Below are 14255 nucleotides of genomic sequence, written 5' to 3'. Positions count from 1 at the left end.
GATGATATGCTACTGGTCAAATTCTCCGCGGATTTGGGGGCACCATCCTAAATTAGGTGAATTTTTAATAATTTTTAAGGAATGGAGTAGGAAATGAGAAAAAATAATCTCTAAATTTTTAATGGGGTTGGGTTTGGTTTTGTTCTCCCCACTCCACTTCACTCCCACCCTAATCCCCATTATATGTAAATATTTTTAATTTATATTTAATAGTTTTTGTTCTATCAGTTATAATGTTAGTTAATAATTTTTTTAATTTTTTTCTAATATAAATAAGTTATAACTAAAAGAAACCCCCACAATATGATTCTTATTCAGTCTTAAAATATTGGTTTATTTATAAAAGAATGATAAACCCTACAATCATAAGCTAGATAAATATGATGAAGAAAAGAAGAAGCCGTTAACAAAAAAGATTTGAAATATTGTTATACATTTTTATGATTTTAGTTATTATTTGATATTATTTCAAGATATTGTTTTAAATTTTTAGAATTTTTAAAAAAATTAAAATACTGTATAATATAGTAATGATTTTATTTAAATCTTTAATTATTAATTTATTAAAATTAATAATGATTTTATTTAAATCTCTAATTTTTAATTTACTAAAATTATGTATTCATCCCTAATATAAAATAATAAATGAGGAATGAGGTGGAGATAAAGAAATCATTCTCCGCAAGGAGATTTTCCATCCCCACCCCATTAAATTTATTAGGAAATAGAGTAAGAAATGAAGACAAAATTTTTAATGGAATGAGTAACATGATAGGACTCCCCACCCCCATTCTACCCTAACCCATTGCCATCTCTGTGTGTTACACAAATTTTTTTCTCACTCTTTTTTATTTTTCAAACTATGTAGCCGAAACAGTGAAATACACACAAAAAGCGCAAGTCCCCAAGCCCAACACTTAAAATCGCAAGCGAAATTTTTTTTTCATCATTTATTTTGTTACCATCACAAATTTTCTTTTCAAAGAATCAAGGATGTGAAATTGTAAATTTGATCTAAGCGGAGTGGTAGCTGCTGCGAAATTAGTCTTGGGGATCAAAAAATTTATAAGACAATAAAGTAATAAAAATAATTTCTTGAAAATAATTTCTTGAAAGAGACCAATAAAGTGGCTCATGCCTTATTAGTCATGCAGAATGACTTTTGTGAATAGGTTTTTTTTTTTTTCAAAAAAAAGAAATTATTAGAAGTACGATGGTTAAATATGTAATTTAAAAAGGGCAGGAGAGAAATTAAATATACACAACGTAAACTAGCATATATATATATATATTAGTTAGCATTTAACACCACTATTTATTAAAGGATTAGGAATCGGTACGGAACTTGATTTTTGTTGAATATTGAACTAATAATAATAATTTATTTTATATATATATATATATATATATATATATATATATATATATATATATATTTATATCTATTGCCTAACAATCATTGATTTAGCTCTGCACTGAACCCTCTACGAATAATCTCAACTTCACCTAGAAATGTTTATGCTCAAAATAGTAAAGGTTAGGCTTTCCAGCAACATTTGATTGCGCGGCACCCATATTTGCTGTGACCCTTGAGTGATTACTTGCTAAAGGACCAAACTGTGCTTGCCCTCCACTACGAGCCACAGAAGCTGGTGTTTGTGGCGTACATGCTCCGAAAGTCGGTGATTCCCTCCGAGGACGTTTAGAATCATGATGCTGAAGCTTTGGTTGCACTCTGGGGGAAGAAGTACTAGTACTTTGATTTGCACCACTATACTGTGGTTGATTCCTGGGGCTAGGGACTCACTGATAAGTGTGGGCAGAGATGCCAACAAGCATTGGCAGTGAACTCCTTCCTTCTGTGGCGGTGCTGCGCTGGGGACCTGCAGACAAAGAATCAAGTGCATAGTTGACTGGAAAATAGTTCTGATTGCTCAACCTTGGATAAATTAAAATACAGAAATGCCTAGGATAGATTTCAGAAAATGCAGAACGTATGAACCTCAAAATCAGATGGATACTAACTGGAGGGCGTGGCAGCAAAATAGAATTGCATCAACTATAGTATGATATTACATATCCAATAAAATGCGAATAGCACTCTCATAACATATAAAGATCAGTTTTATTATGTAATGAAGAGCACAAATATCATATGATAAATTTAAATACCCAATAACAAGAGCTTACCAGTTACTTTATCCGCAAATCCAAGGGTTTGGCGTAATTTAGGAGTCTGTCTATGCTGAGCAACAATAAGAAGTAGACTTTCAAGTTCATTACCATCAAAAGCAGATGCCAATCTATAGGCAGCCAAAAGATGCAAGAATCCCAGCACCTCCAAAGAATTCTCAACTCCTACTCTCATCTTCTTCTTCCACTCACCTGCCACCTTCAGAGCCTCATCTCGAACTTGAGCATTAATCTCCGGTGCTACGGTCAATAAGTGTTCCAACAAAAGAATGCAACTCCTCCTGATAAGGCCCACCTGAAACTCCACATCTCTCTCGCTTGAATGAGGAGGGTAAAATCCTGACATTGCATCTAACACCAAAGATGCAGGGTCACGTGCTCTTTTAATCGTGTTAAAAATTTTACTGAAAATCAGATCATGCTTCTGCAAATGCTGATTCAATAGCAGCTGCAGATTTCTTCCTTTGCTTGTCAAATTTTCCTGTTCCTCAATTTTGACTTGCAACTCCAGATTTTTGCCTTGGCCTTCAACTGTTTTTCGGATGGAATCAAACTCTTTCTCTCTTATTTCAAAATCCTTAACACGTTTCTCAAACAGTCTCTCTTTTACTTCAAGATCTTGAAAGCGGTCTTCTAAACCTTTTTTGAGTGAATCAAAAAGCTTCTCCTTCTCTTTGAGCTCTCTGAGGTACCCAATTTCCATTGTCTGAATCAAATCAAATTGCAGCTTGTTTGACGCATGCTGTATCAGATTGAGTTCATTCCTCTTCAATTCAACCTCATCCGAGCATTCCACAATTTCACTTTTTATTGAACTTAACTCCTCCTTTTTCACCTGGAACTCCCTGCTGCATTCTTCAATAGATTTTTTGAAAATTTTCAACAGCTTGTCCTTTGATGCGAGTTCTTGACTGAGATCTTCAACTTCTTTCTTTAGTCCATTGTACTCCCTCTCTTTCATTCCAATATCATCAGAATATTTCTTCTGTTTCTTTTTCATTGAATCAAGCTCCCTCTCTATAGACTCAACTTCATTTTCGCGCTGTCTGACCCTCCTCCGGAATGACTCTAACTTCTCATCTTCTGAATTAAACTGCACCAAGAGCTCCTTGATAGATGATTGAGTCCGCTCCAATTCTTTCTTCTTACACTCGAGTTTTGTCTCACACAGTCTGAGAGACTTTTTAACCTCATCATATGACTTCTCCTTAGCTTTAAGTTCTTCTTCATATTCTTCGATCATTGACTGAATCGAAGAAATTTTGCTATCTTTCAATGCAATCTGTTTCTCACGTTCCTCAACCAATCTTTGGACTTCCCCCAGCTTCTTCTCCTTCAACTCGATTTCATCACAACATTTTTCCAACAAATTCTTCAACAATTCCATCTTTTTCTGATCAACCTGACAGTTATTAACCGACTCTTGAACCAAACTCAGTTCTTCCCTCTTCAAATCAAGACTCACCGACAACAAATTGAGTTCACTCTCTTTCAACTGAAGCTCACAATCACATTCTCCTATCATCTTTTGAACCAAACCCAATTCTTTTTGCTTACATGCAAGCTCAAAATTACATTCTTTAATCCTTTCTTCAACCAAAACTAAATCACTCTCCTTACTTTCAATCTCCTTAGCACGCTGATCTAGCAACATAATCTTCATATCAACATCATTACTTTGCTTTTCAAGTGATTTCTTACCTAAATCAAAGTGTTTCTCTAAATCTTTCCATTGAACAGTAAACTTAAGAACTGAATTAGCTTGTTCATGAGCAATATCAAATGATCTTCGCAAGGCTTGTTTCTTTGACTCAGCAGCTCTCAGCTCCTCAGAAATATTAACAGTGCAATTCTCCATTTTAGAAACTAAAACAAACCCAGTTGAAAATAAAGTTTTAAGTATAAAGCATATGCAAAATGATCTAAAATAAGCAGTTGCAGAATGAACTTACCGGAACCGGCAATGTTCCCCTCAAAGTTCAAAGCAGCTGGCTTGATGTGGATGCAAAGAAAGAAGTCTCTAGTTGAAAAATGGCGAATGTACTACATGTCAGAGGGAAATGGAAAGGAGAGTTCATTTACTGCGAAATGTATTTCTTCCACTGCAAGCATCACCATTCCCCATAAAATGTGATGTAATTTATTTTTTCTTTCAATTGAATTTGCTAAGTGACAAACACTAAGTTAGATGTAATTTACACCCATACACATAAATAATGTGTTGTGTGAGATCCATATACTATTTATGTATGTGGGTTTAAATTACATTACATATAACTTAAGCCCTCCTTTGCTAAATTTACCAAACGAAAAATGTGCAAAAAAAAAAAAAAGTACAAAGGACAAAAAAATTATTTAGTGGAAAAGACAAACCCTTTTCATTTTAATTAATTTTTTATTCTCTTTTACAAAGTTCAGTGCTCTTCTAAATGACTTTCACATGCGAGCCGTGGGATGATGCAATTGGGTTAACAAATTTCAAAATAATTTATTGTATTGTTTTATTTATTTTATTTAAGAGATATGAAGTGGGTAAAACCCCAAATTGATTTTTCAACTACTCACATCTAATGCAATTCTTTTAAAATTCATTTTATGAATAATGTTTTTGGATTTGTAGTATTACTAGATTATTTATTTGTTTGTTTATCGTATTTAATAACTAATTTGATAACAAATATATTCATGACATGTGGGATTATGTTGTAAAACACAGCTGTATCATATTGCAAAAAATAAATTACTGAAAAATTTTATCCGTGATCATGGTTAAATAAGTAATTTCACAAGTTAAATATATTTACAATAAATAAAAGAGCATTCAACAATGCTTCGCCTGTAGTCTATCACTTGTACTGCAAGATGCATTTTCTATTGCGAGAAAGGTCATTGAGGTAACACTACTGCATGAACACAAATTAATTTTCATGAATTTCCCAACAGAGACAAGACATCATTTTTTTTTTCCCCTCTTTCTCCTTCCACAAACAAGTCAGCTATTTTAAGGGTAAGCAGTACCATTGTAAAGTAGCCTGTGTTAATTAGCATTTAACACTTTTCAACTAGAAGTACTTGTACTGGAAATGGTGAAGGTTTTGGTTTCCTGTCACATTTGATGTTTGCCCGGCACCCATATTTGCTCTGACCCTTAAGTGATTACTTGCTATATGATCAAATTGCATTTGCCCTCCACTAAGAGCCACACCTGGACCATGCTGCATAGTGGGAGAACTCCTATGCAGATTAACGGAAGCTGGAATCTGCGGCATGTAAGCTCTGGTAGTCAGTGGTTCTATCCGAGGACGTTTGTAGTTATTCTGCAGTTGTGGTTGCTCCCTGGAGGCAGAAAAACCAATACTATGATTTATTCCACTGTGCTGTGGCTGATTCGTGTGGCTAGGGACTGGCTGATTAGTGGGGGTAGAAGTGCCAATATTATAATTATTTCGACTCGCCAATTGTAGTTGAATCGTTGCACTAGGGGCTGGTGTAGAATGTCGTCTGCAGTCTGCCTTCGCCATCTCCAACTGAACAATGCGTTGTTTGATGTTTTCAATCAACAATGAAGATTCAAGTTTGTTTTCTTTGAAGCATTCGATTAAGAAAGTTAAAGCATTTACTTCGAAGTCCATAGCTTTGACCTGCAAGACGGTTTGGTGTTAGAAACTAAACGCATATTTTTATATCAATAGCAAGCACTCTGTGGTTGAGTAATGGCCAAATCATTCTATGCAGAGAAAATTGACATGCCTTTGCATCAGATGAATTATTTCCTTTTCTGTGGATGTCAGATATGTTATCATCCAAGTATTGTTTAAAGATGGCTTCTGGCTTGGCAATGTCTGTGAGCTTGAATGCACAAATAAATCTGATTGCTGCAATATGCTTCTTCCTCCCAATAAGATTACGAACAAAATCTATATCATGAAAACAAAAGCCAAATTCAAGCTCCATCAAAGTGTTCCCCTGAATGTAAATACCTAAAATATTGATTACCAGCTGCATAGCAATGGTAGTAAAAGAACAAATAAAAGATATGTTGGATCTTATTAGAAACTGATTTGGATTAACAAATAACTCTTGAATAATAAGCTAAGAGCATTTATTTATGATTTTCTGCTGCAACATTTAGTCTTAGATGTTATAAACTGGTGTCGGCTTATAAGCTTGTTAGAAATAAAGAAACTTAGAAAGAAATGGAAGAAATTTAGATAGGATAAGAGAATTCATAGGAAATTTTCAAAATTCAATTCATTGATGCTATGATTTGCATAAGCACTGATTCCCTTTTTGTAGTGGGGAAAAGGAAACTCCCTATCCAGAAAAAAAGGTATAAAAAATATTAAACCTTAAACATGACCATGATGAAAATGTATTATTATAATATTAAACCAAAATAATTTTATTATGATAAAATATCTCATTATATATAATATTACAATAATATCAGCCACAAAATCTCTAATACAACCAAGAAAGAAATCTGAAAAAAAGGCTAACTACTATGCCTATGATGTGCTACATCTTATACTATTCACTTTCGGCAACTTGACCCCGTTTTAAGCAATGAAACTTTCAGATGCAGTCATATGCTTTCCAGAAAGTAAGACTATAGCCCAGCTACTTTTTGTGGGAACTGAAATATGACTATACTAAAGAAAAGGAATTCAGAAGAAGTTGAACAAGAGGGTGACAAAAAGCTAGAGCCCACCAACATTTTGCAAAAACCGAAATATGATTACATACTTTCCACATTAACTATCAGATGTTGGAGAAATAGAGGATTGCCCAAAAAAAAATCTTAAACTGGATTTTGAAAATTAAGAACAAAAAAAATCCAAGTTAGGTTGTACAACTTACTGGCGACTATATCCGTGAAACCAAGGGCTCGACATGTTTCAGGAGCTTGTTTGTGTTCGGAAATTGTCCAGAGAAGTTCTACAATCTCCACTCTGTTGAAAGAAGCCACCAATTCAAATGTACCCAAAAGCTGCAAGAAAACCAAAACCTCCAAAGAATTCAGAGTGCCAACTCCCATCTTGGTTTTCCACTCAACTGCCAGCTTCATTGCTTCACCTTTGACTCGAGGATTTATTATCGGTAAAACTTCCTTCAGCTTCTCCAAGACAAGGATACAACACTTTACATTATCTTCTTCAAAGCCTGCACCTTGAGACTTCCAGTGATGAATAAAATCCAAAACAAACATTGCTGGATCTGGAGCCAAATGAAGAAGTTGTAAAACTTCATTGTGACCTAAATCATGCTTGTTTAGGAGTGACAGACAACTCCTTGCTTCTCTTGTGGTGCTGCATTGGAGACCTACAGACAAAGAATCAAGTACATTGTTGACTGGAAAATATTCAGATTTCTTAATCTTCTAAGATTAAAGATATCAAAATGCTTAAGACAGATTTCAGAAATTTGGAGATAGTACGAAGTTTAAATCAAAATTATTACTGGAGACCAAGACAGCAAAATGGCCAACAAACTCATGACTTAGGATTGGATCAAGACCCTTGCTTGAGTTGTGATGCTAGCTGTTCAGGGTGTTTTAACAGAGTGAAGAAAGGAGACACATAATTGCTAATAAATATCATATGAAGAACACAGATTTAAGCTAACAGAACAATAAGCCTTATAATTTAAAAGCCATATTATTCCAGTAATAGCTAATGTTACAAACTCTACCTTTCAGACAATAAATGGATCAAATTAAGGTGGGGAAAGATTATGTCTCAAGACCAGTAGTAAAGGCAGTTGGCAACAATGCTTCTGCATGAGGCAATTGAAATACAAAATCACTTGAGAACTAAGGACTTTGATGGACAAGAAAATACAGATGTACTCTCTAATAATAAAAAAAACCAAAAATCAGATAGCTCCTATAATTTCTATTGTAAAGTATTTATAATCCTTTTCTTTCACATGTAACATCAGTGGAATAATAATACATCCTAATAAGTTAGAGGGTGGAAATAACAAGGTTACAAATAGGTTTCTCACAACATCAACTTTTCGAAATAATGGAGAGCAATAATTGCACCCAATACATCTAAATTTAAATAACAAAGAGCTTACCATGTGCTTTTTCCGCAAACCCGAGGCTCTGCCGTAATTTAGATGTTTGTCTGTGCTGAGCAACAATATCAAGAAGACTTTCAAGTTCAATACCATCAAAAGAAGGTCCCAATCCATAGGCAGCTAAAAGATGCAAAAACCCCAGCACCTCCAAAGAATTATCCTCTGCTACTCTCATCTTCTTCTTCCACTCACCTGCCACCTTCATAGCCTCATCTCGTACTTGAGGATTAATCTCCGGTGTGACACTTGATAACTGCTCTAACAAAAGAATACAAGTCCTCCTAATAATGCTCACATCGAACTCCATATCTCCCTCCCTCGAATGAGGAGGGTAAAATCCTTCCATTGCATCTAACACCAACGACGCAGGGTCACATGCTTTTGTGAGTGTGTGGGAAATTTCACCAAAAACCAAATCATGTTTCTGCAAATGCTGATTCAAGAGCAACTGTAGATTTTTTCCAGTGATCATGGTGCATGATTGAAGAGACAGTTGTTTTGTACCCTCGTTGCCTTTCAAACTTTCAGGTTGCTCAATTTTCACTTGCAAATGGAGGTTGTTAGACAATTTTTTCTCTTTCAACTCCAGATTTTTACTGCGATCTTCAACTGCTTTTCGGATAGACTCAATCTCTTTCTCTCTTAGCTCAAACTCCTTGACACGTTCCTCAAATTTTCTCTCTTTTATTTCAAGATCTTGCCAGCGTTCATCTAAAGCTTCTTTTAATGAATGAAACTGCTTTTCCTTCTCTTTGAGCTGTTTGAGATATCCAATGGCCATTGTCTGAATCAAATCCAGTTCTAGCTCGTTTGATTCGCACTCGTCAGAAAGCTCTGCTGCAGAATTTTCTATCACACAAAGGTGCTTCTTTTTTAATTCAAGCTCCTCTGAGCATTTATCAATTAATTTTTCAACTGAAATTAACTCATTTTCTTTTTCCTCAAACTCATTCCTGCATCCTTCAAGAGATTCTTGGACACATTTTAACTGCTTCTCCTTCAATGTGAGTTCCTGACTGCGTTTTTCTATGCATTTCCTTATTCCATTGAACTCCCTCTCTTTCAATTCAATATCATTAAAATATTTTTTCATTTCTTCTTTCATTGAATCAAGCTTCTCCTCTTTAGAGTCGAGTTCATTTTCGCGCAGTCTGACAATCCTCTGGAGTGACTCTAATTTCTCCTCTTCTAGATGAAGCTCCAATGAGAGCTCTATAATAGATGTTTGAGTGAGCTCCAACTCTTTCTTTTTACAATCAAGTTTTGTCTCACACTGTATAATAGACTTCTTAATTTCATCATATAGCTTCTCTTTCGATTCAAGTTCTTCAGCATAATCTTCAATCAATGACTGAAGTGAAGATGCATGTTTCTCCTTCATCACAAGCTCTTTCTCACATTCCTCAATTGAGCTTCGAATTTTCCTCAAGTCCTTTTCTTTCAACTCAATTTGCTCACAAAAGTCTTTAATCAAATTTTCCAACCGCCTCTGGTCCACAAGACTTTTATCATTTGACTTTTCAACCAAACCCACTTCTTCCATCTTCAAATTGAGCTTCTCCAACCACTCCTCAACCGATTTTTTCACCAAATTCAACTCACCCTCTTTCAACTGAAGCTCACATTCACATTCTCCAATCCTCTTTTGGACCAACTCCAATTGTTTTTCCTTACACGCAAGCTCAAAATTACACTCTTTAATCCTTCTTTCAGCCAAAACTAAATCACTCTCCTTGCTTTCAATCTCCTTAGCACACTGATCTAACAACCTAATCTTGCTATCGACATCATTACTTTGTTTTTCAAGTGATTTCATACTTATATCAAGGTGTTCCTCTAAATCTTTCCATTGAACAGTGAAATTAAGTACTGAATTAGCTTGTGCATGTGCAAGGTCATATGATCTTCTTAAGATTTCTTTCTTTGACTCAGCGAGTCTCAACTCCTCTTTATTATTATCACAGTTCTTCATTTTACAAACTTAGACAAACCCAGTTCATAAGAACACAATGTAAGTGAAAATGAGCATTCAAAATTAAACAATTAGATGAACAGTTGCAGAAGAGTTAACTAACCGGTCGTCTTCAAACTCTGCAGTCAAAGGATTAAAATAAAAGAAACCCTTGTCGCCGCCGATAACCTGTCACTGTCATGAACTTAACTTTTCAACCAGCTAGCGTGACGCCGAAGTAAAGAACTCTTGCTTTAATGTTGGCGAGTTAGTGGACTCATTAGCGCAGCGTTTCAGTCCTTGTGAAAGTGACATATTCTGAATTCAGTGTACGTGAAATAATGTCATGACACGTATCTGTTATCTATTTGCAGGCTGTAAATTTAATTTATAGGGAGCCTCTAAGTTACAATAATTGTAACATACATCCCTCATGTGAACCACACAAAATTGTAGGACCCACAATTTGTGTGGTTCACATGAAGAATGTATGTTACAATTATTGTAACTTAGCATTTGCCTAATTTATAATATCGGTTTTGTGCATTTAAAAATCTTAAAGTACATTAGAGATACTTATACAATAAACAAAGAATGTTATAATATATGAGTATTTATTTTAAAAAATTACTGTATAAATAGTTGTTAAAGCATCTCTAGAAAATTTTTCAAATAAAATTCTACATCTTTTTTAAAGAGTCATATCAATATTAAACACTTCAAAAGACACGTTAATTTAAATTCTTCAAATAAGATTTGTTTCTCACTTTTCAATATTGCCGAGTGAATTTTTTCCTCTTCTATTAATATTTTATTATTATTTATTGAAAAGATAAGACTACAATAATTATTATTTATGTTTCCTTTCAAAAATATAACAACAATTCAATTTGATAGTGGAAAAGATTTAATTAAAATAATATTAACTTATTCTTATTTGATGAATCTTTTGGAGGAGATTGTATTTTTCTATACACTTATTTGCCACATCAGTAAATAAATTAAAATTTGAAGAGTAAAATCTTAAAAGTCTTTTGGAGATGCTCTTAAAGTCAATTCAATTATGTATGTAGTAGATGAATTAATTGGTTATATTATCTCTAAAATATTTTAAAATTCCTTGTGAGCATTTACCTTTGTTTCTTTATAGTTTTTTATGACTCTCCTATATGATAATTTTGGAGTCTTACTCTTATTTTCAAATACTCTTTTATTTATGTTTCTTGTAAAATAATATAAATCAAATTAATTCAAATTAATTTTTTTATTTATTCTAATCTATTTCTTTTTCTTTTTTTATTCTAATATACTTTATTATTTATAAACTAAAATAATATTAAATACAAATAATTTTTTTTTAAAAATAGTTCAAACTTGAACGCGTATTTGCCTTTCACTTAGATTGTAACAAATACATTTTTTGAATATTTTTCGTATAATAAATGAATATTTTGTATTCCCCAAAGTAAATAACTTATTTACCTTTTTTTCTTAAATTTTAGTACCATGGGTTTAAAATAGAAGGGAATAAGTGGTAGATAGTAATTTGAGTAGGGAGACATGATACAATAAGACCATGGGATACAACAGTCAAACCTATTATTTAAATATAAATGGGACTTAATTGAATTATGACACAAATTATGTGATTTAATAAAAGTATTACATGTTGATATTAACTTTTTTTGAATTTACAATATATATTATAGTCGAACCCATTATTTTAATATAAAAACAAGACCTAACCGAATTATAGCACAAATAATGTGATTCAATAAAATAGTACGTTCTTGAACTTTAAAAATATACAATAGTCAGAACCCATTATTTTATTATAAAAAACTTAACTGAATTACGGTATAAATTATGTGAATTCAACAAAGTATTATATGTTGATATGGAAACTTTCATGAATTTTTAAAAATTTCAAAATTATTGAGGCTGTGAGATTCCGTAGTCCAACTAGTATTTTTAATATAAAATATGACTTAGCTGAATTATGGTGCAAATAATGTGATTCAACAAATATTATGGGTTGATAAGAATTTTCTTGAATTTTTAAAAATTTCAAAGTCATATATAAGGCTTTTTAATTTTATTAGGAGAGGATTCTGCTCAGTATTGACCTATTCGAATAATCAAATTTAAAGCATAAAGATAATGCCAATCATGGACCTTATAAGATATTATTTCCTTATGATTATTCCGATATAATTTCATTTTTGTGTAATTATATTCTGTTCTGTTCACAATCTTTATCTTAAAGTTCGTTTAAAACTACTCTCGATTCTTGAAAGTCATAAGTTTCAAAGAAATCTTTTTTTCTCAAACTCTTCATAAACCGCATTAAAAATATATGATTAATTTTTAAAATGTTTCGAAAATATCCCTTTAAATTATAAAAAAGTTGTCATTAGCATTCATTGACTTAACTCTTAAGCTAACCAATGAGGCTCACGAGGTTGATAAGGGTCATATTTGAAATTAAGGTGTTGTAACTTTTAAGATACAACTATTGTGAAAAAAAAAACTATAATTATGAAATAAAAGTTAATAATATATAGTAAATATAAATTTAAAATAAAAATTTTAACAAAATTATTAAAAATATAATATATTTTCTATCATCTAAGAAAAAATCATATCAATATAATTTTTAAGTTACAACAGCTAATGTTTATTAAACACTTTAATTATATATCTTTTAAACTGTAGATGACAACCTTAATCACAAACACACTCAAATTTTACCACCAACTAAAGGCCTCCTTCCCATACAAAAATCCTTTTCCTTTTTTTTTTTTTTCAATTGTTGGGATTTTTAGTGTCTTCCATTATTTGCAAGGAAATGTATTAAACAAATAATAAATAAAAAGTATAAACGGAAAAAATAATAAATAGAAATTATTTTGTCATATAATCATAAATAGTTGTGAGAACGAGCTATTAAAATATTACAATTAAAGTTATTTTTCCTATTTCTAGCAAATCTAATCCAAAGCATGATATTGACTTATCCTATTACCATAGAGAGTAGAATTTCAAAGGGGGAGAGCAAATTAAAATGAAGAGAACGGGGGAAGCGTGGCAATGGATTAGATTTGACCCAACAACCACGTGATTCAAATTCAATCGTTCAAATTTAATCAGTTTAAAATTGATTTGGATGTTGATGCGTGGATCTAATACGGATTTGAAATAGTTTAGATTTATCTTAATATCTAGATCTAGATCCATATCCACATCCACTTACCTTTCAATTTAATTTAATTTTAAAAATTTATTAACAATTATGTAATTATAAATGATAATAAATTTTATTAATAGTATATTAGTGGTATTTACCATGTATTTAAAAATCTTAAAACTTAAAGGTTAGTTTTGTAAATTTAAATGAAAATAAGAAAAAAATAATTAGGGTGTGGCTATTTGAACCCACCAAACTACTCATTAAACCCACTTTTGAAAAATAATTTTTTATGATTAAAATACTCCAAGATCAAATTACAGTTATGGACATTAAAATATAATTAAAAAAATAAAAAATTTTACTCTTTCAACCCATCTTTATGTTTAACATAATTTTATTAAATCCTAATCAATAAAGAGGTGTGATTCTTTTGTCAAGCCATATATTTTTAAAATATTTTATATTTATTCACTCTTTAAATGTTTCTTTCTCATGGTATTGCTCTATCACATGAAAAGTTTATGAGCAGTCATTAGTCAATTTAAATTTAAATTCAAATTCATGAACAATTGTTGTAAATATACAATCCTCAACTAAGAAATCAACCTACTGACATAACTTGATATAGCAAGCCTGAACAATGAAGAAGCATCCATTTCGACTCCTTATGCCTTGTTGGGTGAGCTTTCATCATTTTAGAATTTCTAAATCGGTAAATGGAAATTATATTGTTGAAAACCACCAATAAGATGCACTATGAAATCATATTCCTTGCTTAGCTTTCTTCAAAAGAACTTTTTTCTGAAAAAACTTTCTTCGGATAAAAAAAAAAAAAAA

At 32.1% G+C, this 14255-nt stretch overlaps 2 protein-coding genes across 3 annotated transcripts; both read right to left on the bottom strand.

Moving 5' to 3' along the window:
• Nucleotides 1-1506: 1506 nt before the first annotated feature.
• LOC18041754 (intracellular protein transport protein USO1) lies at nucleotides 1507-3854 on the bottom strand. Its single transcript, XM_024183781.1, is given in 2 exon segments — nucleotides 1507-1883; nucleotides 2191-3854. Coding segments are annotated over 2 exon segments (2034 nt in total). The 5' UTR covers nucleotides 3848-3854.
• Nucleotides 3855-5191: 1337 nt separating this feature from the next.
• On the bottom strand, nucleotides 5192-10562 carry LOC18042633 (FRIGIDA-like protein 5). 2 transcript variants are annotated; one of them, XM_024184273.1, is made up of 4 exons: nucleotides 8275-10562; nucleotides 7054-7545; nucleotides 5944-6110; nucleotides 5192-5834 (listed from the first exon to the last, which is right to left on the bottom strand). In XM_024184273.1, the coding sequence occupies exons 1-4, from the start codon at nucleotides 10247-10249 to the stop codon at nucleotides 5256-5258; spliced, it is 3213 nt and encodes a 1070-aa protein (XP_024040041.1). In that variant the 5' UTR covers nucleotides 10250-10562; the 3' UTR covers nucleotides 5192-5255. The 2 variants fall into 2 exon arrangements, with proteins under 2 accessions (XP_024040041.1, XP_006433136.1); XM_006433073.2 differs by having other exon boundaries at nucleotides 7054-7515.
• Between the last annotated feature and the right edge of the window lie 3693 nt (nucleotides 10563-14255).

The sequence above is a fragment of the Citrus clementina genome, unplaced genomic scaffold (assembly GCF_000493195.1).
Source record: "Citrus clementina cultivar Clemenules unplaced genomic scaffold, Citrus_clementina_v1.0 scaffold_5, whole genome shotgun sequence".
Lineage (NCBI taxonomy): Eukaryota > Viridiplantae > Streptophyta > Magnoliopsida > Sapindales > Rutaceae > Citrus > Citrus x clementina.
Note: the sequence above shows the minus strand (reverse complement) of the source record. Positions and strands in the feature narration are given on the sequence as shown.

Bases quoted from the DNA above. Each gene is read 5' to 3' on its own strand.
- LOC18042633 (XM_024184273.1), bottom strand. From the start codon at position 10,249: ATGAAGAACTGTGATAATAATAAAGAGGAGTTGAGACTCGCTGAGTCA. The intron at 7,546-8,274 runs GTAAGCTCTTTG...AATATTTTCCAG, and splicing joins GTTTGCGGAAAAAGCACATG to TCAACAATGTACTTGATTCT. The intron at 5,835-5,943 runs GCATGTCAATTT...ACCGTCTTGCAG, and splicing joins ATAATTCATCTGATGCAAAG to GTCAAAGCTATGGACTTCGA.